Source organism: Mesoplodon bidens (genome assembly GCF_964165515.1).
Source record: "Mesoplodon bidens genome assembly, chromosome: 15".
NCBI lineage: Eukaryota > Metazoa > Chordata > Mammalia > Artiodactyla > Ziphiidae > Mesoplodon > Mesoplodon bidens.
The window spans coordinates 28,579,253-28,606,136 of record NC_138171.1 but is presented as its reverse complement, the minus strand read 5'-3'; the positions used below and the strand labels follow the sequence as shown (position 1 = coordinate 28,606,136).

Below are 26,884 nucleotides of genomic sequence, written 5' to 3'. Positions count from 1 at the left end.
TAAATAAGCTAGTATGCAGATTTTAAAAATCAAAAAAATTCTGTGAAAGTGATGATAACCACAATGAACAGCAAAAGGATGAACATGAAGACTTAAAGGAGGACATCAGAATCATACTGATAAAATGTGGGGGAGGAGAGTAAGAAAATGTACATTTGTTTTCATTTCCTAGAATGTGTTTGAGCCTCTATGACTACCAGTCTAAGGCAAGTAGATATAGATGGGGTTAATATACTTGAAAAACGAGTAACCACAAATCAAAAACATACAATAGACTCACAAAAACCAGAAAGAAGAGAAATAAGTATAATACAAAAGAAAATCATCAAACCACAAAAAGAAAATGAAAGGGACAAAGAAGAAATACAAAATCAATGGGGAAACAGGCTTAAAATGGCAATAAATACACAGCTATCAATAATTACATTAAATATCAATGGAATGAAAGCTCCAGTCAAAAGGTACAGGGTGGCAGATTGGATAAAAAAACAAGAGACTACAATATGCTGCCTACAGGAGACCCAGTTTAGGGCAAAAGACACACATAGATTGAAAGTAAGGGGATGGAAAAAGATATTTCACGCAAACAGAAATGGGAAGAAAGTGGGGGTCACAATACTCATATCAGACAAAATAGACTTTAAAGCAAAGGCCCTATACATACGTTCCCATATCTATAGGGCCTTTGTTTTAAAGTCTATTTTGTCTGATATGAGTATTGTGACCCCCACTTTCTTCCCATTTCAGTTTGCGTGAAATATCTTTTTCCATCCCCTTACTTAAGTTGTGTGGCAGCCACACATTAGAATGAAGCAAGATTGAATAAATTACTACTATATGGAACAAAGTGAGTGAATCTCACAAACGTAATGTTGAGGAAAACAATGCAAACTGCTTGATTCCATTTTACACAAAGTTCAAAAAGAGGTATAACCAACCTATGGTGTTAGAAGTCACGACAGCAGTAAATTTCAGAAAGAAGAAAGAGAGGAGTCACTGGGAGGAGACACGAGGAATGCTTCTGGGGTCCTGGTAACATTCCACTTCTTGACCTAAGTGGTGACTACGTGGGTATGCTCACTTTATGATAACACACAATATGCTCATGACTTATGCATGTATATGTATTTGTGTATTTATGTGATTTGTATGCATATAATGCTTCCATTTTAAAGCCTTCTTTAGAAAAAGATAATGTATGTAAAGCACTAAATATAGTGATTGACACATATTAGGCTCTTGATATTAGCTATAATGAATAAAATGATGGAAGCTCAAAAAAAAAACCAAAGGCCATAAAGATAAAGAAGGACACTATATAATGATAAAAGGCTCAACATAAGAAGAGGATTTTACACTAGTCAACATATATGCACATAATATAGGAGCAGCCAAATACATAAAACAGAAATAAAGGGAGAAATTGACAGGAATACAACAATTAGACTTTAACACCCCACTCACATCAATGGACAGATCTTCTAGACAGAACGTCCTAGATGATACAATAGAACAGTTAGACTTCATTGATATTTTTAGGACTTTACATTAAAAAAAAAAACAGACTACACATTCTTTTCAAGTGTACATGGAACATTCTTTAGGAATGATCACATATTGGGACACAAAACAGACCTCAATGAATTTAAGAGTATAGAAATTATCTCAAACATCTTTTCTGAACACAACAGCCTTCAACTAAAATCAACCACAGAAAAATAAATGAGGAAAAAGATTACATGGAGACCAAATAACATGCTACTAAAAAACCAATGGGTCGACGATGAAATCAAAGAGGAAATTTAAAAAAATTACCTTGAGACAAATGACAATGAAAACACAACAATACAAAATCTATGGGATGCAACAAATGCAGTCCTTAGAGGGAAGTTCATAGCAATACAGTTCATAGCCTTCATCAAAAAAACAAGAAGATCCTCAAATAAGCAACATAGTCTACCACTTAAAAGAATTAGAAAAAAAGAACAAACAAAATGTAAAGCCAGCAGAAAGGAGGAAATAATAAATATCAGAGAGGAAATAAAATAGAGATTAAAAAAACAGTAGAAAAAAATCAATAAAACCAAGAATTGGTTCTTTGAAAGGGTAACAAGATTGACAAACCTTTGGCCAGGCTCACCAAGAAGAAAAGAGAGAGATCCTGAATAAACAAAATAAGAAATGAAAAAGGAGACATTACATCTGATACTGCAGAAATACAAAAAACCATAAGGGAATACTATGAACAATTATATGCCAACAAATTTGACAACATAGAAGACATGGACAAGTTTCTAGAAACATACAGCCCACCAGTAATGAATCAAGAAGAAATACATAATTTGAACAGACTGATCATGAGAGGTGAAGTAGAATCTGTAATAAAAAAACTTCCTACAAACAAAAGTCCAGGACCAGATGGCTTCACAGGTGAACTCTACCAAACATACATAGAAGAACTTACACTGATCCTTCTCAAACTCCTCCAAAAAGTTGAAGAGGAGGAAACACTCCCAGAGACATTCCATGAAGCCACAATTACCCTGATATCACAACCACACAAAGACACCACCAAAAAAGAAAATTACAAGCCAATATCTTTGATGAATATAGATGCAAAAATTCTCAACAAAACATTAGCAAACCAAATCCAGCAACACATAAACAAGATCATACACCACAGACAAGTTGGATTCATCCCAAGTTCACAAGGATGTTTCGACATACAGAAATAAATCAATACGATACACACACATACAGAAATAAATCAATACGATACACCCCAGAAACAATACCACATGATCATCTCAATAGATGCAGAAAAAACATTTCACAAAATTCAACATCAATTCATGATAAAAACTCTTGCTAAAGTGGGTATACAGGGAACAAAACTATTTATGACAAATGCACAGCTAAAATAATACTCAATGGTGAAAATCTGAAAAATTTTCCACTAAAATCTGGAAAAAGACAAGGATGCCCACTCTCACCTCTTCTATTCAACATAGTACTGGAAGTCCCAGCTACAGAAATCAGAGAAGAAAAAGAAGTAAAAATATCTAAATTGGAAGGGAAGAGGTAAAATTGTCATTATATGCAGATGACATGATACTATATATAGAAAATCCTAAAGATTCCACACAAAAACTACTAGAACTGATCAACAAATGCCACAAGGTAGCAAGATACAAGATATAGAGAAATTGGTTGCATTTCTTTACACTCACAATGTAATATCAGGAAGGGAATGTAAAAAAAACAATACCTTTAAAACTCACACCCCCAAAAATAAAATACTTAGGAATAATCCTGACTAAGGAGATGAAAAACTTATACACTGAGAACTATAAAACATTAATAAAGGAATCGAAGATTATTCAAAGAAAAGGAAAGATAGCCCATGCTTTTGGATTGGAAGAATTAATATTGTTAAAATGGCCATACTACTCAAAGCAATCTACAGGTTTATTTCAATCCCTATCAAATTACCCATGACATTTTCCCCAGAACTAGAACAAATGCTCCTACAATTTATATGGAACCACAAAAGACTCAGAATTGCCAAAGCAATCCTGAAGAAAAAGAACAAAGCAGGAAGCATAGCCCTCCCAAACTTCAGACAGTACTACAAAGCTACAGTATTGGCAAAACAACATGGTATTGGCACAAAAACAGACATATGGATCAATGGAACAGAATAGAGAGTGCAGAAATAAACCCACACACTTACAGTCAATTAATCTTTGACAAAAGAAGCAAGAATATATAATGGGAAAAAGACAGTCTCTTCAGCAAGTGGTGTTGGGAAAGTTGGACAGCTGCATGTAAATCGAACATACCCTTTCATCATATAAAAAAATAAACTCAAAATGTCTTAAAGACTTAAACATAAGTCATGACACCATAAAACTCCTAGAAGAGATCATAGGCAAAACATTTTTTGACATAAATTGTACCAAAGTTTTCTTAGGTCAGTCTCCCAAGGCAATAGAAATAAAAACAAACAATGGGACCTAATCACATTTACAAACTTTTGCATAGCAAAAGAAACCATAAACAAAACAAAAAGACAACCTACTGAATGGGAGAAAATATTCACAAAGGATTTGACCAACAAGGGCTTGCTTTCCAAAATATACAAACAGCTCATACAACTCAACAACATTTCTCCAAAGAATAAATACAAATGGCCAATAGGCACATGAAAAGATGCTTATTAATTATTAGAGAAATTCAAATCAAAACTAAAATTAGGTACCACCTCACATCAGTCAGAATGGTCACCTTTAAAAGCTCTACAAATAACAAATGCTGGAGAGGATGTGGAGAAAAGAGAACTCTCCTATACTGTTGGCAGGAATGTAAGTTGGTACAGCCACTATGGAAAGCAATATGGAGGTTCCTCAGAAAAATAAAAAAAGAATTACCATATGATCCAGCGATCCCACTCATGGGCATATATCCAGACAAAACTCTTATCCAAAAAGATACATGCACCCCTATGTTCATAGCAGCACTATTCACAATAACTAAGACATGGGAACAACCTAAAAGTCCATCAACAGATGAATGGATAAAGAAGATGTGGTACATATATACAATGGAATACTATTCAGCCATAAAAAAGAATGAAATAATGTCATTTGCAGCAACATGGACACAACTAGAGATTATCATACTAAGTGAAGTAAGTCAGAAAGAGAAAAGAGAAACACCATATGATATTTATATGTGGAATCTAAAAGATGACACAGGGAATTCTCTGATGGTCCAGTGGTTAGGACTCCACACTTCCACTGCAGGGGGCCTGGGTTCGATCCCTGGTCGGGGAACAAGGATCCCGTAAGCTACGCCACATGGACCCACCTCCCCAAAAAAGATGAGGCAAATGAACCTAACCACAAAACAGAAACAGACTCATGGACATAGAGACCAAACTTGTGGTTGCCAAGGGGGAGAGGGTAGGGGTAATGTAATCTATTATATATGGAATGGGTAAACAACAAGGTCTTACTATATAGCACAGAGAACTAGATTCAGTATGCTATGATAAGCCATAATGGAAAAGAACATATTAAAAAAAGAATGTATATATGTATATACAAGAATATATATATGTAGAAATGAGTCAATTTTTGTACAGCAGCAATTACCAAAACATTGTAAATCAACAATATTTCAGTGTAAAAAGTTATAAATCAAGTAAAAAGAAAAAAAGAAAGTAGCCCCCCCAAAGAGACCTATGTCCTATACTCACCTGTGAATATTTTACTTTACTTGGAAAAAGAGATTTTGTAAAAGTGATTAAGTTAAGACCCTTGCTATGGGGAGAATATCGTAGATTATCAGTGTGGGCTCAATATAATCTTATAAGAATGAGTCAGGAAAGCCAAAGATAGAGACGTACAAGTGACAATGGAAGCAACATTAGAGTCATAAGAAGATGGAAACCATGAGAAAAGGCGTGTAGACAGTCTCAAAAATTTGGAGAGACAATGATCAGAGCCTCCAGAAGAAATGTAGCCCAACTAACTCCTTGATTTTAGTCCAGTAATACCATTTCTGGTCCTTTGACATCCAGAATTATAATAAAACTGTTACTTCAAGCCACTAAATTTTTGATAATTTATTACAGCAGCCTTAGGTAATTAATAAAACATGACTATGTCATTGGGAAAAAATGCTAGGGACTTGAAACAATATTTTACTTTCTTCTTAAACTAAATGTTCATTGTGTTGGGAGCTCTGCACATCATTGCAACTCAAGTATCCAGGTTGTTGGAGCCAACCTCATCATGAGAATGTGGATCTCTGGGGAAGATGGAAGTTGGTCCATAAAGGCTCTTGCAGTTAAATGAATAACCTACGAAATATATCCATCATTTCTCCTCACAACTCAGTGGTCTAAAGAAGCCATGTGGTCCCACCTAATGCAAAGGTCAGAAGTGCAGCACTCCAGGAGGCCACAAAGTGAACAGCCAGAAATATTTGGTGAAGTATGACACTTCCAATGAGGGCTCAATTACTCAAACCCATTCTCTGCCACATCATTTAACCTCTCTGTGCCTCAATTCCTCTCTTGTATTAGGGTCTCACGTTATAGGGTCATTGTGCAGGTTGCATGCAATATACACACAATGGGCTGAGTTCAAGGCTAGCTCATGGTGCACTAAGTTAATGAAAACTGTTGTTGATAAATAATTGAGAAAACCTACAGGATCACCTAAGGATGAATAAATAACTGGATTGTGTTTCCCTCCAGGAGTGGCAGGTGAGAACAAGCTGCAGGTGATTCAGCCTGAGAGGTCAGTTTCATTTGCTGCAGGAGAGACGGCCACTCTGTACTGTGACGTGACCTCCCTGCTCCCCGTGGGGCCCACCAAGTGGTTCAGGGGCACAGACCCAGGCCGAGAGTTAATCTACAGTTTCAAAGGAGGCTCCTTCCCTCGAGTAACAACTGTTGGAGATACTACAAGGAGAGACAACACGGACTTTTCCATCCGCATCAGTAACATCACCCCAGCAGACACCGGTATGTACTACTGTGTGAAGTTCCAGAGGGGAAGCCCTGACATCGAGGTTATATCTGGACCAGGCACTCATCTCACTGTGAGTGGTGAGTATGGCCTGGGTCTCCTTTGTCCCCCTGGTCTGTGACAACAAGTCAACAAGAATGCCCTCCACCCTTTGAGAAAAAAGAAAAAAAAAGAATCAAGTGCAGCAGTGGGTGCTTATATCATGATCTGATTTCAATCCCTTCTACAAATCAGGGAAACTGAGGCCTGCAGTGGTTGTGTTACTTGCCAAAGGCCTCACAATTGGTAAAGCTGGGAAAAGTCTGGAATCCTAGTCTGCCTGCCTCCACAGCCCTTGCCTTTTCCATCCCATCTAGCCCTTTGGTTCCAGGGATGAGGGAACTGAAAGTCTGAGCGACCTGCCCCGTCACAGCCCAGGTATCACCTCCTGCCTCCAGAGAGTGCTCCCCTCAATGTGGCTGAGTCTTCTCTTTATTCAGCAACTATTGAGCACCTACTGTGTGCCAGGCCCTGCTCCAGATGTTGTGGAAGCAGCAGTGAACAAAGCAGACAAGGCTCTTCTCCCATGGAACTTATGTTCTCTCCCCTTCCAAAGAGAAGTCTATCCAGGGCAGGGTTTCTTTATTTCCTCTTCAGAAACATCACACTGAGAAGAAATTCTTACTGCACAGGTTCAGTGTTTACTCTGACGGCTAGAGGAGATACCCAGAGGTTGGGTGTTTCCTGGGGGTCTGTTGGGAAAACCCTCCTGTGACTCAGGGACCGACTCACACAGTCACTGAAGGCTCCCAGCAGAGCTGGGTCATCTCAGAATGTCCCTCCCCAGGGAAGAGGTTCCCCATGAGTGTGACTTAGGGGCTGCCCCATTGAGGCAGCAAAGGCACTCATTAAGAGTTTTCTGACAAAGACCCTGGATCCTCTTCCTGACTCCTGAATCCTGGACTGTGACACAGGAGGGACCTTTTGACACTGTCTGCCCAACCCTCCATGTACAGATGGCGGCCTGAGGCCAAGAGGTGACTGGAACCCAGACCACAGTCCCATGGTCAGTGAGTGAGGGTATCCTTCCAAAACCCAATCTGATTCCAGGCCAGGCTCTTTCCTGTACCAGCATTGGAACTGGTTTCATGGAACAGCCTGGTACATGGAAGTTGAAGAATAAAAGCTCCTTGAATTAACCATTGAACATGATGTTTTCATTGCTTTCCCATAGGGTCAGAAGGCTCCTCGCATTCAGGCCCTAAGTCCTAAGGCAACTGGAAACTTCTCCCTACTTTCAGCCACATGATCCCAAATCCATCATTCCATATCAGCACCTAGAGCTGCGCATTGTTTCAATAGCTACTTAACATTCAGGGTATGGAGACAATCGTTTACATTTTACAGTCTCCTGTTGACCGGTACTACTGGTGTTCCTAACCTCAGGCTATCGAAACAGCACTGCAGTGGATAACCTTTCCATGTGCCACTCTCCTCAAAGGGGAAATACCCACTGGAAGTAGCATTGCTAGATCAGAGAGTATGTGTATTTTAATTTGTGTGATTATATTGCCAACTTTCCCTCCTAGTCATGGTAGCAAATGAATCTTCCCAGAGCTCCAGGCATTAGCAGGGAAGGTGGCTTTGTCCTGATTTTGCCGATATTACTAAACTTCCCAGTTTGTCGGTTCCTTGCTCAGCCAATCACAGCTAATAAGTGGTTCCACTGCCACTCAGATCTGCTGCCTCCCAGGAGGCTGCTCATCCTCTTCCCCAGGCTGCCTGCTCAGAAGATTCCCTGGATGAGAAGGGAAGGACGGGGAGGGGAGCAGCAGCCTGTCAGATTCTGAATCTTCCTCATGGCATTTACTCCTTATAACCAGTGCTCTGAGGGTAGGGCCGTCTGTTGTCCCTTTTACATATGAGAACACTGAGGCTCAGAGACAGGACCTGATTTGTGAGCAGGTAGGGGAGCCAAGATTGAACCCAAGTACCTAGACTCACGACCCTGCTCTCTGCACACCCCACTGTGCTTGTCAAAGTGTGGAGAAAACTCCAGGCCTGTCCTCTTAAAACCTTGTATTGTTCTGTTCTTTAGCAATAAGCATTTTAAAAAGTCCTGTATGGAGGCAAGTCTAGCTTTACCACAGATCAGACAGATACTACAGTGTCTCATGATGTGCTGAATGTTCCTAAAATGCAGGGCTCAGCACACTTAAAAGCATCAGGAGTTTTTCTCTCTGTTGTTGCGATCTTGCTCCTTCACTAGGCCTCATGGGGGAGCAGCTCTGGGAAGGGTAGAATGGACAGAGCAAAGAGGGGCCAGTGCAATCCCAGCAGCACCATGCACGCCCATTCCTGGCTCTGCAGACTGCGGATGGGGAGGGGGAGGTGTTCCCTAGAGGGTGCTGGGGGCCCCGTGTGAGCAAGAGTTCATATCCTAGACTCAGGTGTCAGGAGCCCATGTCTTCCTATGTTGCTACAGGGTCCCCAGGCTGGGCACTCAGAAGCCACTCTTCCCTGTAGTTGCTTGAAGTCAAGAATCTCACAGGGAAAAGGGGAGGGTGGTGGTCAGTGGGGGGACTTGTGAAGGTGGGGCGCTTCCTCTGCTGATAGACATGAAAGCTTGGATGCGACAGGAAATACTTCTGGGACACAGTGGGCGGGTGAGGAGACAGTCCCTTCATTTCTCTCAGCCTCAGTTTTCTCATCTGTAAAATGGTGATCATCATGGTCTCCTTTCAGGAGAGTTGGAAGGATTTGAGGTGCTCTGTCTAAATCACCAGCACAGAGTAGGGACCCCCCAAATCGAGGTGTTATTTCAAGGCGGTGAGCCAGTTCCCTGTGCTGGGTCCCATGTCCTCACGTGTAGAAAGAGGATAATCACACAGCCTTTGCATTATGTCCTGAGGGTACAACGACCTGGTGACAGGACAGCCCCTCAGGGAGCGATGGTGCTGGCCTCCCAGACTGTGTGATCTTGGCAAGTCTCAGTTCCGTCTAGTCTTCAGTTTCCCCGTCTGTAAAATGGTGGTAATCACGCTGCCTTTCAGGGGTCTGTGATGACTCGAGAGCATCTAGGAAGCCCTGGATGGGGTGGACTGGGTATCACTGAGCTCAGTGCACAGTGGTTGAGAGCCTGGGCAGAGCCCCCCTGCCTGGGCAGAGCCCCCCTGCCTGGGCCTCCATCCCAGCTCTGCCCCGTCCCAACTCTGGGACCTCTGACGAGTCCCTCCCTACACTGGGGCTTGGTGTCCTCATCCGTCAGTGACAGCCCTGCCCTCACAGAGCATCTGCAGGAACTGAATGAGGGACGCATGTCAAGAGCTTAGAGCAGATCCTGGCATATGGTACGTGTTCCACCAACGTGAGCTCTGATGTGCTGGAGCCAGAGGACCTCGGATGGGGTCGCTTTCTCTACAGGACTAAGTACAACTGGGGTTGTGATGGAGCTGGGTTCCTTTTGACCTTGGCTGCTTATTAGAATCACCTGGGAGATGGTAAAAGATCCCTAGACCCTGGTTCCACCCTAGAAATTCTGATTTAATTGGTCAGACGTGGGCCTGGGCAGCTGAGTGTTTTCACTCCTGCAGAGGATGCTGGTGCCCAGTCAGGGCAGAGGAGCCCTGAGTCACGTGTTCTCTGAGGTCAGAGGGAAGGCTGTGGTTTTTCCAGGACAGAGGTGGGTCACCCGTGGTGCCTGGGTTGTAAGAACAGCTCTCCTGGGTGTGAGTGCTTCAGGATAGCCCGTGACAGTGACAGCTCTTAGGATGCCCAAGAAAGTCATTCAGAGTCGATTGGCATGCACACACCCCACCTCCAACAGAGCTCACCTGGGCTGAGAGGTGCGTCCTCCCAACTCAGACCACCCTGTTCAGACCCGAGCTTCATCACTGGGGAAACCTTCCCATCTTTACACACGTGTGTGTGTAAACAGGCTCTGGAATGCCTGCAAACGCTCCCTGCTCAGCCTGGAGACCTCCTGCCTCAACACACCACAGTGACACTGACAAAATCTGTTCTTCCTCCTTTCAAAATGCTTACAGCTTCTGTAAAGAGCTGATCTGCAGGAAAACGCCTGTGATCTCTTGTGTGTTTTGAAAACCAATTCCCCAAACTTGTTTCTTGAGGGAATTTTTTTAAAAAATGGGAACAGATTTATAATTTGGTGTTTCTACTAGTTTTTTCATGTGGATTTTTGCATGACAGCTGCATGGAGCACGATTTGAGACTCTTCTTGGTGTTTCTGTTGTGCTTTTGTTTTGCCTTCTTACTGCCTAAAAAATAAATAGGTAGTTTTAGAACTAGAATGGCCAGATCTTAGGATAACAATCATGGGTGTTATTCATTCTTTTTTAATTATGGGTGTTATTGATTAAGCACCTACTATATGTCCATTTCTTCCAGGTTGTCCATTTTATTGGCATTGACTTGCTTGTAGTAGTCTCTTAGGATGCTTTTTATTTCTGCAGTGTCTGTTGTAACTTCCCCTTTTTCATTTCTATTTGATTGATTTGAGTCCTCCCCCTCTTTTTCTTGATGAGTCTGGCTAATGGTTTATCAATTTTGTTTATCTTCACCAAGAACCAGCTTTTAGTTTTATTGATCTTTGCTATCATTTTCTTTGTTTCTATTTCATTTATTTTCTGCTCTGATCTTTATGATTTCTTTCCTTTTGCTAACTTTGGGCTTTGTTCTTCTTTCTCTAGTTCCCTTACGTTTAAGGTTAGATTATTTATTTGAGATTTTTCTTGTTTCTTCAGGTAGGCTTGTATAGTTATAAACTTCGCTCTTAGAAGTGCTTTTGCTACCTCCCACAGGTTTTGGATCGCGGTGTTTTCATTGTCATTTGTCTCTAGGTACTTTTTGATTTCCTCTTTGATTTCTTCAGTGATCTCTTGGTTATTTAGTAAGGTATTGTTTAGCCTCCATGTTTTTGTGTTTTTTATGCATTTTCCCCTGTAATTTTACATATATCCTGGCTCATCTTACCAGGTGGTGCTTGTATCTACTTTGTCCAGAAACAGACACTGAGGATCAAGGATAAAGAACAGTGACACTAAAATCGATGTGTCCTGCATGCAGTGAGATGAGCTCTGACCTTTCCTCGCTGGGTGCCCTTGACCAGCTTCGTCCCCCCTGAGCCTCATCCCATATATGGAGTCACTCTTGGGTCTCTCTCACAGGGCTGGTGAGGGGATTAAAAAGCTGAGGGTGATAGAAAGATCAGGCCATCTTTAGGCTCTGAAGAAACTCTGGACAAGTGGTAACTGATCAGAGTATCTTGTCCCTTTAGGGGTGTCCAGGATGCTGGTGTTTATACAATTTGACATATTAAGGTAACTCCTTTTTATGTCCTCAAATGTTTGATGAGTTTTAGGAAGCAAGTTAAGTATCTACAAATGCAAATATTTGTCATGTTTGCTGTCTGCCGACTTTTACAGGAGGCGTTGAGTAACAATGAACAATTGGGAGACACCCTACAGGAACCTCCTAAAGAGAGAAACCACCCTCACATTTGATTGACCGATTTGTGTGCTTCTGGGTGCTTTATAGGCCTGTGCCTGTGTCTCTACAGATTTAATAACAATTAAGAAATTAACCACCACTGCTTTCTCAGCACTCAGTGATCTTTCTTCTCAACCCAAAACTGAACCAAGAGAACAACCCAGACTCAGAAAAATATCCCTTTGCTCCCTTCCTTTCAAATTCAAGGATTGGCACATTAGTCCTACTGGAATATTCGTGGAAAGAATGAAAACTATGCAGTAAATTCATAAACACCTGAAGGCACAGCTCTGGGTATAAATACAGTCTGGGTTAAAGAGGGATCTGTGTTTGTTGGTTTTGTGAATAATCTTCTGTTTTACTCATAGCAAAAATGCTCCCACTGCCTGATTTAACCCTCACTGCAGCCTGGGAAGGGTAATGCCTGCTGTCCCCTTTCACAGACGAGGAGCTGGGAGGTGCCATGGCCACACCTCTTGTTGGATGGCCAGCCTGGTTCAGCTTCCATGTGGTCCTGCAATGACACCGCTTCCCCTGCATTTACTTCTGTAAACACTTCTCCGAACTTACCTAAGTTTTCCCGGGGGAGCCCAGCTAGGAACAGTTAATGGGAGAGTAAGACCAATCAGTACTTTTGTTCCTTTGCCCAAACTGGTGGGAAATCACCTGGCAGATGTAAGAAGGTGGACTTTGAACTCAGGCCTGGAATTCCATGTCAGCCCTGCCCCTGACTCAGAGCCACCTCCGGAAACCTGTCTGTCTCCTCTGTCAGATGAGGATGATGACACTGCCCTCCCAGAACTATGTGAAGAATTTAAAAAATAATATGTGTGGTGGTTCTTAACTGTGTCACATTTTTATCATTAGTGATGATAATTACAATCATGTTCATCATTTATAAATGTTCCTTTTGTAGCCAAACCCTCTCCTCCTGTGGTATCAGGGCCCGCAGTGAGGGTCACACCTGAGCAGACAGTGAGCTTCACCTGCAAATCCCACGGGTTCTCCCCCAGAAACATCTCCCTGAAATGGTTCAGAAATGGCAATGAGCTCTCAGCCTCCCAGACCAACGTGGAACCAGAGGGAAACGACGTTTCCTACAGCATCTCCAGCACAGCCAAGGTGGTGCTGGCCCCGGGGGATGTTCGCTCCCAGGTCATCTGCGAGGTGACCCACATCACCCTGCAGGGAGACCCTCCTCTTCGTGGGACAGCCAACTTGTCTGAGACCATCCGAAGTAGAAGCCCCTCACGCCAGCCTGAGCCCACACCTGCCCTCAAGGCCCCAGCCTGTTCCTCCTCCCTGCTTTTTGCTCCAGGCCTCAAATTGCCTGGAATCTACTTCCTGACAGTCCTGCCCCATCACCAGGCTCCTAGATGAGCTGGTCACTAACTACTGTTTTAACGGCAGGTGGGCACCCATCATGTGCCAAGCACTGTGCTAAGTAGTTTCCTTTACTTTATCAATAGTTTCTCCAACTACTGAGTACCTACTATAATCCAGGCCCCTATGTGCTTGGTGATTTCATACATTTTGCTGCAGTTATTATATTCCAACTGCATGCCAGGGGCTGTGCTTTTAGATGGCACACATTATTAACCTAATAGGAGCTCAGTCCTTGAGCACCTACTGTGTGCCCTGTAGTGTGCTTATGATTTCATTTATATGCAAAGAGACCCTCGGTGTTTGAGCACCTGCTGCATGCCTGGCCCTGTCCTCTGGTTACTCCCTTGCTGTGCTGGAAGCTGTTATCCAGCCCCTCTCCTGTGACCTGTTGGTTCCAGAAGGTCAGAGCTTCTTCCTGTGCTGTTTCAGTTCCGCCTACCTTGACGATTACCCAGCACCCCATGGTGGGGAACCAGGTGAATGTCACCTGCCAGGTGAACAAGTTCTACCCCCAGCGCCTACAGCTGACCTGGTTGGAGAACGGAAATGTGTCCCGAATAAACATGGCCTCGACCCTCCTAGAGAACAAGGATGGGACCTTTAACCGGACGAGCTGGCTCGTGGTGAACTCCTCTGCCCACAGGGAGGCTGTGCTGCTCACCTGCCAGGTGGAGCATGACGGACAGCCGGCGGTCACCAAAACCCACACCCTGGAGACCTCTGCTCCCCAGAAGAACCAGGATGCAGATGAACCTCTTGGTGAGGCCTCCACTCCAACTGACCCAGTTCTTTACCATTTTTACTTAACATTAAAGGTAGTAATTCATGCTTATTATAGAACAATCTAGAAGTCAATAGGTGTAAAACAGAATTTTAAAATAAGTTCCCTCCCCCAAATCCCACACCCCCAAGAGTGACCACTGGTAAGAGTTTGGCATATTCTTTATAGATCTCTTGACATAAGTATCCATGAAAGAAAGTAGGAAGGAGGGAGATCATCCTGTTCATAGAATCCTGCCTCTCGCTCTCTTCAACTAACAGTAATTATGTTCCTCATTCCCTGTCCACCCACCCACCTCCCTCCTCCTTGTTCTTTCTAACCTCTGCTTAGTCTCTCTCCAGCCTAGACTTTTCCATCCATATCAGTAACATCACCCCAGTAGACACCTGCACCTAATGCTCTGTGAAATTTTGGAAGGGTACCCCTGAGGACATGAAGGTTGAGTCTGAACCTGGCACCCAGGTGACCATGAGTGCTCACTGCACAGGGCTCCTTTGTCCCCTGATTTGTGACAATGGACTACTAATGATCACAGTCGCTCACTGAACATTTTCTAAATGCAGATCTCAGTTCAGCTGTGATCTCTTTTCCTGCTTCAACAACCCAGAGGGTTTGGAGTTTAACAGAAGAGACTCAGAGAGAAATGAGGGATGGGGGATGTTGTTGAAGATTTGTTGCCTTTAGTTCAGATGATTGGGCTAAACTAATAAAGGTGAATCTGAGTCCCTGAGGACAGGAATCACCAGCCTGTATAACAGATATGTGCTAATTAAAGACAGGTTCCCACTCAGCTGGGCATTTTCCCAAGGACAGTCCCCCTTTCTATGAATAAAACATGTCTTATAGGCTGTCATGTAACATCAAGAGAGGGTCGAGTCACATCCAGGAGTCTTTCCTCCAGAAGACCTTTCAAAGTCCCACGTTCCTTCCAACATGCCTGTGGTGTTGTCCTCATCTTCTGGGTCAATGCTGGGTCACTGAGTGGCCATGTCCCTGCCTGCTGGAAGAATAAAGAGAGGAAGGGGAGAACAGACAACTTCCCTTAAACAAGAGGTATAGAGAAGTTGCATAATTGTGTTCACTTTAACTTACTCCTGTGTGCACAACCAGTTGTCAGTAGAGTCCACAACTGTGTGGTCATATGGTTAAGGACCTTGATTTTCTACAAAACTAATACCAGTGCACACTTAATATATAATCAATATTAATTCCCTAATATCATTTAAAATGGAGTATACATTCAAATTTTCCAAAATATATTTTATTGCTGCTTTTGTGCACCAAAATTGTTTTTAATTCATCTGTATGTTCTTGCCAAAAATTTTCCATGACTCCATCTGGGCCTTGAGAATCTATTTTTTTATTTGAAAAAGAATTTGAATTGTTTAAGACTATTCAGATTATTCATTTCATATAGTGTGAGCTGTGGTAGGTTCTGCTTTTTGAGGTATTTGTTCCATTGTCTCTAAGTTGTCAAATTTCTGCCTGTATAGTTGTTCATAACATTCCCTAACTATCCTTTTGTTGTCTGAAGGATATGTAGTGATGCCCTCTGTTTCATTCCTGATATTGGAAATGTGTCATTCATTTTTTCTTTGCATTTGTACTAGAAGTTTTTCAATTTTATTGATCTTTTAAAGGAACCCACTCTTTTTTTTCTTATTAGCCATCAATTTTATACACATCAGTGTATACATGTCAATCACAATCACCCAGTTCATTACACCACCACCCCCAACCCCCCTCCGCTTTCCCCACTTGGTGTCCATATGTTTGTTCTCTACATCTGTGTCTCAATTTCTGCCCTGCAAACCGGTTCATCTGTACCATTTTTCTAGGTTCCACATATATGCGTTAATATACGATATTTGTTTTTCTCTTTCTGACTTACTTCACTCTGTATGACAGTCTCTAGATCCATCCACGTCTCAACAAATGACCCAATTTTGCTCCTTTTTATGGCTGAGTAATATTCCATTGTATATATGTACCACATCTTCTTTATCCATTCGTCTGTCAGTGAGCATTTAGGTTGCTTCCATGACTTGGCTATTGCAAATAATGCTGCAATGAATATTGGGGTGCATGTGTCTTTTTGATTATGGTTTTCTCTGGGTATATGCCCAGTAGTGGGGTTGCTGGATCACATGGTAATTCTATTTTTAGTTTTGTAAGGAACCTCCATACTGTTCTCCATAGTGGCTGTATCAATTTACATTCCCACCAACAGTGCAAGAGGGTTCCCTTTCCTCCACATTTGTTGTTTGTAGATTTTCTAATGAAGCCCATTCTAACTGGTGTGAGGTGATACCTCATGGTAGCTTTGATTTGCATATCTCTAATATAATTAGTGATATTGAGCAGCTTTTCATGTGCTTCTTGGCCATCTGTATGTCTTCTTTGGAGAAATGTCTCTTTAGGTCTTCTGACTATTTTGGGATTGGGTTGTTTGTTTTTTTAATATTGAGCTGCATGAGCTGTTTATATATTTTGGAGATTAATCCTTTGTCTGTTGATTCGTTGGCAAATATTTTCTCCCATTCTGAGGGTTGTCTTTTCGTCTTGTTTATGGTTTCCTTTGCTGTGCAAAAGCTTTTAAGTTTCATTAGGTCCAATTTGTTTATTTTTGTTTTTATTTCCATTACTCTAAGAGGTGGATCAAAAAAGATATTACTGTGACTTATGTCAGAGTGTTCTTCCTATGTTTTCCGCCAAGAGTTTTATAGTGTCCAGTCTTACATTTAGGTCTCTAATCCATTTTGAGTTTATTTTTGTGTATGGTGTTAGGGAATGTTCTAATTTCATTCTTTTACATGTAGCTGTCCAGTTTTCCCAGAACCACTTATTGAAGAGACTGTCTTTTCTCCATTTTATATCCTTGCCTCCTTTGTCATAGATTAGTTGACCATAGGTGCATGGGTTTATCTCTGGGCTTTCTATCTTGTTCCATTGCTCTATGTTTCTGTTTTTGTGCCAGTACCATATTGTCTTGATTACTGTAGCTTTGTAGTATAGTCTGAAGTCAGGGAGTCTGATTCCTCCAGCTCTGTTTTTTTTTCCCTCAAGACTGCTTTGGCTATTCGCAGTCTTTTGTGTCTCCGTACAAAATTTAAGATTTTTTGTTCCAGTTCCGTAAAAAATGCCATTGGTAATTTGATAGGGTCTCCATTGAATCTGTAGATTGCTTTGGGTAATATAGTCATTTTCATAATATTGATTCTTCCAATCCAAGGACATGGTATATCTCTCCATCTGTTCATATCATCTTTAATTTCTTTCATCAGTGTCTTATAGTTTTCTGCATACAGGTCTTTTGTCTCCCTAGGTAGGTTTATTCCTAGGTATTTTATTCTTTTTGTTGCAATGGTAAATGGGAGTGTTTCCTTAATTTCTCTTTCAGATTTTTCATCATTAGTGTATAGGAATGCAAGAGATTTCTGTGCATTAATTTTGTATCCTGCTACTTTACCAAATTCATTGATTACCTCTAGTAGTTTTCTGGTAGCATCTTTAGGATTCTCTATGTATAGTATCATGTCATCTGCAAACAGTGACAGTTTTACTTCTTCTTTTCCAATGTGTATTCCTTTTATTTCTTTTTCTTCTATGATTGCTGTGGCTAGGACTTCCAAAACTATGTTGAATAATAGTGGTGAAAGTGGGCACCCTTGTCTTGTTCCTGAACTTAGAGGAAATGCTTTCAGTTTTTCACCATTGAGAATAATGTTTGGTGTGCATTTGTCATATTTGGCCTTTATTATGTTGGGGTAGCTTCCCTCTATGCCCACTTTCCAGAGAGTTTTTATCATAAATCTGTGTTGAATTTTATCAAAAGCTTTCTCTGCATCTCTTGAGATGATCATATGGATTTTATTCTTAAGTTTGTTAATACATTGTATCACATTGATTGATTTGCATATATTGAAGAATCCTTGCATCCTGGGGATAAATCCCACTTGATCATGGTGTATGATCCTTTTAATGTGTTCTTGGATTCTGTTTGCTAGTATTTCGTTGAGGATTTTTGCATCTATATTCATCAGTGATATTAGTCTGTAATTTTCTGTTTTTGTAGTATCTTTGTCTGGTTTTGGTATCAGGGTGATGGTGGCCTCATAGAATGAGTTTGGGAGTGTTCCTTCCTCCGCAATTTTTTGGAAGAGTTTGAGAAGGATGGGTGTTAGCTCTTCTCTAAATGTTTGATAGAATTTACCTGTAAAGCCATCTGGTCCTGGACTTTTGTTTGTTGGAAGATTTTTAATCACAGTTTCAATTTCTTAACTTGTGATGGTCTGTTTATATTTTCTATTTCTTCCTGGTTCAGCCTTGGAAGGTTATACCTTTCTAAGAATTTGTCCATTTCTTCCAGGTTGTCCATTTTATTGGCATTGACTTGCTTGTAGTAGTCTCTTAGGATGCTTTTTATTTCTGCAGTGTCTGTTGTAACTTCTCCTTTTTCATTTCTAATTTTATTGATTTGAGTCCTCCCCCTCTTTTTCTTGATGAGTCTGGCTAATGGTTTATCAATTTTGTTTATCTTCACCAAGAACCAGCTTTTAGTTTTATTGATCTTTGCTATCATTTTCTTTGTTTCTATTTCATTTATTTTCTGCTCTGATCTTTATGATTTCTTTCCTTTTGCTAACTTCGGGCTTTGTTTGTTCTTTTTTCTCTAGTTCCCTTACGTTTAAGGTTAGAATATTTATTTGAGATTTTTCTTGTTTCTTCAGGAAGGCTTGTATAGCTATAAACTTTGCTCTTAGAAGTGCTTTTGCTACCTCCCACAGGTTTTGGATTGCTGTGTTTTCATTGTCATTTGTCTCTAGGTACTTTTTGATTTCCTCTTTGATTTCTTCAGTGATCTCTTGGTTATTTAGTAAGGTATTGTTTAGCCTCCATGTTTTTGTGTTTTTTATGCATTTTCCCCTGTAATTCATTTCTAATCTCATAGCATTGTGGTCGGAAAAGATGCTTGATATGATTTCAATTTTCTTAAATTTACTGAGGCTGTGATTTGTGAGCCAAGATGTGATCTCTCCTGGAGAATGTCACATGCACACTTGAGAAGAAAGTATAATCTGCTGTTTTTGGATGGAATGTCCTATAAATATCAATTAGATCTATCTGGTCTATTGTGTCATTTAAAGCTTCTGTTTCCTTATTTATTTTCATTTAGGATGATCTGTCCATTGGTGTAAGTGAGCTGTTAAAGTCCCCCTATTATTATTATGTTACTGTCAATTTCCTCTTTTAACTGTTAGCAGTTGCCTTATGTATTGTGGAGTTCCTATGTTGGGTGCATATATATTTATAATTGTTATATCTTCTTCTTGGATTGATCCTTTGATTATTATGTAGTGTCCTTCTTTGTCTCTTGTAACATTCTTTATTTTAAAGTCTATTTTATCCAATATGAATATTGCTACTCCAGCTTCCCCTTGATTTCCATTTGCATGGAATATCTTTTGCCATCCCCTCACTTTCAGTCTGTATGTGTCCCTAGGTCTGAAGTCGGTCTCTTGTAGACAGCATATATAAGGGTCTTGTTTTTGTACCCATTCAGCCAGGCTGTGTCTTTTGGTTGGAGCATTTAATCCATTCACTTTTAAGGTAATTATAGATACGTATGTTCATATGATGATTTTCTTAATTGTTTTGGGTTTGTTTTTGTAGGTCCTTTTTTCTTCTGTATTTCCCACTTAGAGAAGTTCCTTTAGCATTTGTTGTAATGCTAGTTCTGTGGTGCTGCATTCTCTTAGCTTTTGCTTGTCTGTAAAGCTTTTGATTTCTCCATCGAATCTGAATGAGATCCTTGCCAGGTAGAGTAATCTTAGTTGTAGTTTCTTCCCTTTCATCACTTTAAATATATCATGCCACTCCCTTCTGGCTTGTAGAGTTTCTGCTGAGAAATCAGCTGTTAACCTTATGGGGGTTCCCTCGTATATTATTTGTCATTTTTCCCTTGCTGCTTTCAGTAATATTTCTTTGCCTTTAATTTTTGCCAGTTTGATTACTATGTGTCTCAGCATGTTTCTCCTTGGGTTTATCCTGTATGGGACTCTCTGTGCTTCCTGGACTTGGGTGGCTATTTCCTTTCCCATGTTAGGGAAGTTTTCGACTATAATCTCTTCAAATATTTTCTCTGGTCCTTTCTCTCTCTCTTCTCCTTCTGGAACCCCTATAATGCAAATGTTGTTGTGCTTAATGTTTTCCCAGAAGTCTCTTAGGCTGTCTTCGTTTCTTTTCATTTTTTTTTTCTTTATTCTATTCCACAGCAGTGAATTCCACCATTCTGTGTTCCAGGTCACTTACCCGTTCTTCCACCTCAGTTATTCTGCTATTGATTCCTTCTAGTGTAGTTTTCATTTCAGTTATTGAATTGTTCATCTCTGTTTGTTTGTTCTTCAATTCTTCTAGGTCTTTGTTAAACATTTCTTGCATCTTCTCGATCTTTGCCTCCATTCTTTTTCTGAGGTCCTGGATCATCTTCACTATCATTATTCTGAATTCTTTTTCTGGAAGGTTGCCTATCTCCACTTCATTTAGTTGTTTTTCTGGGGTTTTATCTTGTTCCTTCATCTGGTACATAGCCCTCTGCCTTTTCATCTTGTCTATCTTTCTGTGAATGTGGTTTTTGTTCCACAGGCTGCAGGATTGTAGTTCTTCTTGCTTCTGCTGTTTGTCCTCTGGTGGATAAAGCTATCTCAGAAAACACTCTTTGTTTCAATTATTTTCTCTATTGTTTATCTGTTTTCATTTTCACTGATTTTTCTCCTTTCTTTATTATTTCCTCCCTTCTGCTTGCTTTGGGTTTATTTTGCTCCTTCATTTCTCATTTCTTGAGACCAGAGTTTAGATTGTTGACTTAGACTTTTTCTTTTTCCTAGTGCCACACCTGTGTCTCCTCTTGTGCTTGGTTCCTGACTGCTGTGTTCTTCCTCCAGTCCTCAGGTCCCTAGACAGTCTGCCTCCTCGTCCACCTCAGAGTCCTTCTATGCTTGTCCCGTGTGTTATTTCTAGGGTTCAAGTTGTACTGAACGAGGAGAGTAAGAGAGAAGAGTCCATGCCATCTTGTCTGGCATGGCCTGTAAATGCTTTTTAATCTTCCATCTTCTGCTCATGCTCAACCAGGGCTGGTACTTCTGGGTGTTACAGGGTGCCTGACCCATGATGCTTGCTAGTGTAGTAAAGCTGGAAATGTTTTTTGGAGGATCTAGGTTGACAGGCTGAAGAGATGTGTAACATGCTGATGTGATCCCTCTCCCTGGAAGCCTACCCCGGGCATCTGAGGGCTCCAGCCACTGCAGGCCTGCGTCCAGTGGGTCTGGTGTGAGGATGCACATCTTATTGTTTGTTTTTATGGTATTGGGGTTTTTTACAATATTTCTAGCCTAATAGACCTCTCTTCCCTAGTACAGCATAAATCAAGATGTTAACGGAGTTTTTGCTTGGTTGGTTGGTTTTGATAGTGGGAGAAATGTTCTGAGTCCTCTAAGTCTTTGGTTCTCTTTTGTCTTTCAGGAACCTAAATCCCTTCCCCTTACTTTTTTCTTTTTCCCTTTACCTCTTAATTGCCATCAGCACGTCTTCCTCCTTTTCAATTTTTCTACCCAGAACTTATGCACTTTAACTCATGCATATCCATTTATTCACATCTGTTTTCTCCTTGAATTAGGTTCCTATAGTCAGTGTAAGTAATTACCACATTTAGTGATTTGATACAAGACAAATGCATTATCATACAGTTGTAGAGGTCAGAAGTCTACAATGGGTGGCTGGGCTCCACTCCTTCAGAAGGCTCTAGAGAAGAATTGATTTCCTTGCCTTTTCCAACTCCCAGAGGTGTCCACACTCCTTGGCAAAGGCCTCACATCAGTCTGACCTCTGCTTCTGACATCACATCTCCTCCAACTGTTCTGCCTCAATCTTTTACTTATAAGAATCTCTGTGATTATATGGCCTCCACTAGGAAAATGTGCCCATCTCAAGATCCTTAACAAATCATTACTGCCAATCCCTTTTGACATGTAAGGTAACATATGCACAGATTCTGGGGATTCTGTTCCAACCCTTTTAAATCACACATACTTTTAAGTCCCTTTCTATGATCTGTGCTCCTTAGGACACTTTTCCAATATTTTCAAAGTTTAGACAAATTTATATTGGTGGTGGTATTTCCAAATAAGTCTAGCTGCCTTGTCTATTTCTCCATAATTTTCCTGGTGGCTGGTTGAAGATGGGATGGCAGCCTAGTGAGAGACTATTAGGATTTGCTGAATTTTCTCTTGTCTCACAGTTATTTTCACTTCTGACATTTTCTCTTCAAGTAATAACACCCTTGCAGCCTGAGAAAACAGAGTAGGAGAATAAGGGACTCCTGCATGCTGATTTCTGCCTCAAGCTTGAGACCAGGATGCAGGTCAAAGCCTCAGAGTCCTGATGGACCCAGGTGGCCGCAGATGGAGTAAGTCGAGGCCCCTGGGAATGGCTCCTGTGTGATCCCTCTAATCGCTCCTCTTGTCCCTTGATGATTTCCAGGCCCAGAGCTGTCTTCTCTCCTGGTAGTTCTCCTCCTAGGCCCCAAGGTGCTGTTGGTGATCAGTGTCTCTGTCATCTTTGTCCACAGGAAGCATTGGGCCTGACTGTAAGTTGGGGTAGGAGGGAGGGCAGGACAAGGTCTGTCCTAGATGACATAAGGTCAGTAGGGGAGCCAGCCCACAGGTCACACAGGGTCAGGGCCCACATGGAGATAAGAGAAGGGGACACTCTTCCTTCAATACCCTCAGGAGTATCCTGTTTCCCCCTAAGAGGTGCCCAACTCCCAGGAGGTGTGTGGGGTCCTGGAGGAGGTGGGCTGGATCAGGGATTTTCAAAGGGTGTCTCTTAGCAGTTCTGTGGAGGAAGTGGGCAGAGGTTGCTGAATGAGGAGGAGCTGAGTGGGTGGTTCCCTTAGAGACCATTTCTAGACACTTGAGCCCTGGGGCTCCTTGGGGAAAAAAGAATCCACATTTTCGGGTAATGTTGAGAACTCTGGATTGGCTATTCTGAGAGCGGCTTCTGCTCTGACCCTCCGTGTGACAGAATAGAAGGGCTGGGGATGGGGCATCAGGACCTGGGGAGGAGGCTGAGGGGTCAGAGTGTTATCCCAGGGGCTGCCCATCCTCTCAAGACAGGCATCCCAGGAGGAGAACACCTGGACACATAGGAGGCATGCAAGGAACGTTTCCTGAGCGATGAGCAGATAATTAAATATGGACATGTTTACCACAGCTCCTTCCTTCCTCCCTGCTGGTGTCACCGTCAGTGTCTGCTGCCTCCTCCCCTTCCTGAGGGGCCCAGCCCAGGAGAAGGACTCAGCTGAGAGCTTCCACGACTCTGCTTCAAATGCCTCCCCTCCATGGAGACTTGCCTGCCCACATGCCCCTGAAGCCACCAGAGTTGGGTCTTCATACATGGTACTGAGCAAGGATCATGGAAAGTAGCTCTGGGGGCTGACTCAGGACATTTCCCTGGAATGTGAGAAATAAGTCAGATCAACACAGATCAGTTTATCTCTCATCCATCACCTTGGACTCGGCCATGAACTACACAATAATGACCTGTGCTGAGGAGTTACTCTGTCCTCTGGATTTCTGCCTTCACCTGACTCCCCACCCTCTGAGGTGCCTCTTTAGTACAAATGACTCCCCATCTTAGTTTTAAGAAAAATTATTCTACTTCCTCATTGTTTAAATAGCCAACTTCTCAAACCCAGAAAATAGTGTTCCCTCCTCTCTCCGTGATGGGAAGAGTAGTTTTTCTATAATCTTGCATCCTTCCCAACCCTATTGCTCATGGTAAGTATACTGTGTCCAGAAACCTGGAGTCATCCTTGATTTCTCTTTCTTTTATATCATGTATTCAATTCTGCCTTCAAAATGTTTATGTCCAGTGGTCAGATGGAACTATTTAACAATTGACTATCCAAAAGGAAAAAAAAATAAAGAAAATTTCTTGGCATAAATACTCCCAATGTGGTCAATTTCAAGTTAGCAACAGTTTAACAACTAGTTTGCAAAATTCCTGAAAATGTAAATATCAGCTCTCATGAGCCAGTCCAATCCCCTCCAGCACACTTCTGAATTGCATCTATAATCTGCACATTCTCACCCCCACCACTGCTCCCTGGTCCCAGCCACCATCATCTCTTCCTGCACCATTGCTATAGTCTCTGACTGGCTTCCCTGTTTCAGCCTCAGTGATTCCTTGGGAATGTAAGTCAAATCCTATCATTCCTCTGCTTCCTCCTCCAACATGTCTGCCTGGCTCACTCTCTTCCTTCATTCCAGCCTCTGCTCAAATATCACTTTATCAAAGGCATCTTCCATATACCATCCTGTATAAAGTATCAATTCCTCTCTCAGCCTCACATTCCATGACCTCTTAACCTGATTAATTTGTTTCCTGAACACTTATTACCATCTGACATACAAAGCATAGGCAGTTCTCACTTTGCATGGTAGAAAAGGACCATAAAAATTACCGTGTAAACTGAATCATGGAAAGTGATCTCAGTAATCAATGGGATAAATAAAGATTGTTCTGTGATCATTAAAATTTGATTTCAAAATATTAGGAACTCTCTTACTCAGCTATTAATAATATGTAGTTTGACAAATTTAGAAACACTGAGAATAAAAGCAATTTATTTCTTTTTTTTGGAGTTAATTAGTTTATTTATTTTTGCTGTGTTGGGTCTTCGTTTCTGTGTGAGGGCTTTCTCTAGTTGTGGCAAGTGGGGGTCACTCTTCATCGCAGTGGGCGGGCCTCTCACTATCGTGGCCTCTCCCGTTGAGGAGCACAGGCTCCAGATGCGCAGGCTCAGTAGTTGTGGCTCACAGGCCTAGTTGCTCCGTGGCATGTGGGATCCTCCCAGACCAGGGCTCGAACCCGTGTCCCCTGCATTGGCAGGCAGATGCTCAACCACTGCGCCACCAGGGAAGCCCCCAGCAATTTATTTCTTTATAAAAACTTATCCAAAGTGTTTGAACAGTGCTTGCCTTCTTCTTCTTGCATAATTTATAATATAAGAGCATCTTTTTTACAACTTGGTGAATTATGCTCCTTGCGAAGTTTGGATCCATTTCTGACATTTTATGCCTTGTACTCTCAATGTTGTGAAATCTTTACAAACTTTCTTTAATTCAAAGTATTTGCTGTTGTCACTTCCTCTGGGACATTTTCACCCTTTTCCTCACCACCACTTTCCTCAGTTATGTGGTAAGTTTGCCTTTACTAAGTTCTTCTGATTGTATATCTAGAATCTTTCTGACACTATTAAGGTACCACTCCTTGGTCAGCTGTTTCTTCTGTAATCCATTTATATTGTTTGAATATAACTTCTCACATCATCATATTTTGTCTCTCCATGGCACTTTCATCTTTGTTGCCAGTTCCCTTTTATAATTATTCACTTTTGTAAATGTCATGTGGGTTTATCATAGCTGGGAGACCGGAGAAAATACAACTACCTATTTTTCTGTCTGTGCCTAAACTGTGTAAGAGAGTCACAGTGACCAATCACTACAGACTTTCAAAGAATTGATATGATTGGTTACTGATCACGATGAGCATCTGTTAGTACATAATGATTTGTGGAATGAAGTATGCTTAGCAGCAAAGTTGTACGTTATGTATCGTTCACAGTAAAGTTCCTGTGGTAACTGAAATCTGAACCCTGTGTTGGGGGATTGATGTTATTTAACTAAACTGAAATTCATGCACCAGGCAAAATGAACCCCGATGTATGTGTTGTCTCTTCCTCAAACAGGACATCAGTGCTCTGAGAAGGGACTCTGAATCCTCAGGTGCCAGAACAGTGACTGCCACATACTAGGCCATTGTTTAATTTAATAAATGAATGAATTAGTTTTTACTAGATGTTGGATTTCAAAATAAAAATTATCTAATTCAATCATCTGGCTCTTGTGTTCCAAAGTTTTTTCATTAAAGGCTAATCTCTCTTCTTTGTGTTCAGAAATCCTATCAAAAATTCAATATTCTTCAGAAACCAAGGAAGTGAAAAACCAAAAGAAAACAAAACCAAAAAGCAAAAACTGACATTGATAAGAGTTTGTCAAAGGGGCTCAGAAACAAACTGAAAGAGGTCCCAATGGACAAAGCTGGAACAATTTGGGCAAGAAATATTGGATATATATATATATATATATATATATATATATATATATATATACATACATATTCTGAATGTTTTTGTCCCCTCAAAATTCACATTTTAGAATATTAATGCCCAATGTGACCATGTTAGAAGTTGGGGCGTTTGGAACATGACTAGTTCATAAGGGCTCCTCTGTCATGAATGGGATTAGTACCCTTCTAAAAGAGACCCCCAAGATCATCCTAGGTCCTTCTTCCATGTGATGATACAATGAGAAATCTGCATTCCAAAAGAGGGCCCTCACCCAATCATACTGCCAAGCTGATAGTGGAATTCAAACCTCCAGAACTGTGAGCAATAAATTTCTGTTGTAAGCCATCCAGTCTGTGATATTTTGTTATAGCACCCAAATAGACTAAGACAGATTATAAACTAAAATATAATAAATATCTATGAGTCCATATAGATGTAAATAAATGATTTAATAAATTAATAAATGGAGAATTTAAAAAAATCTTCTTTGCAGGAAAGTCT

General features: G+C 41.2%; 1 protein-coding gene across 3 annotated transcripts in view; it reads left to right on the top strand.

Moving 5' to 3' along the window:
- LOC308629093 (signal-regulatory protein beta-1-like) overlaps positions 1–26,118 on the top strand; it is a 36,099-nt gene extending 9,981 nt beyond the window's left edge. Inside the window, exons 2-6 of one of the 3 annotated variants that reach the window (XR_014017625.1) lie at positions 6,266–6,619; positions 12,943–13,263; positions 13,842–14,171; positions 22,732–24,029; positions 26,003–26,118. Coding sequence is in view for 2 of the 3 variants with exons in the window: in XM_081256563.1 (XP_081112689.1) it covers positions 6,266–6,619; positions 12,943–13,263; positions 13,842–14,171; positions 22,732–22,835 (1,109 nt within the window). In the remaining variant the exon portion in view is untranslated. Of the gene's footprint in view, positions 1–6,265; positions 6,620–12,942; positions 13,264–13,841; positions 14,172–22,731; positions 24,349–26,002 lie in introns of those variants that run through there. The other 2 variants (XM_081256563.1, XM_081256562.1) reach the window with 2 other exon arrangements.
- The last annotated feature ends 766 nt before the right edge of the window (positions 26,119–26,884 follow it).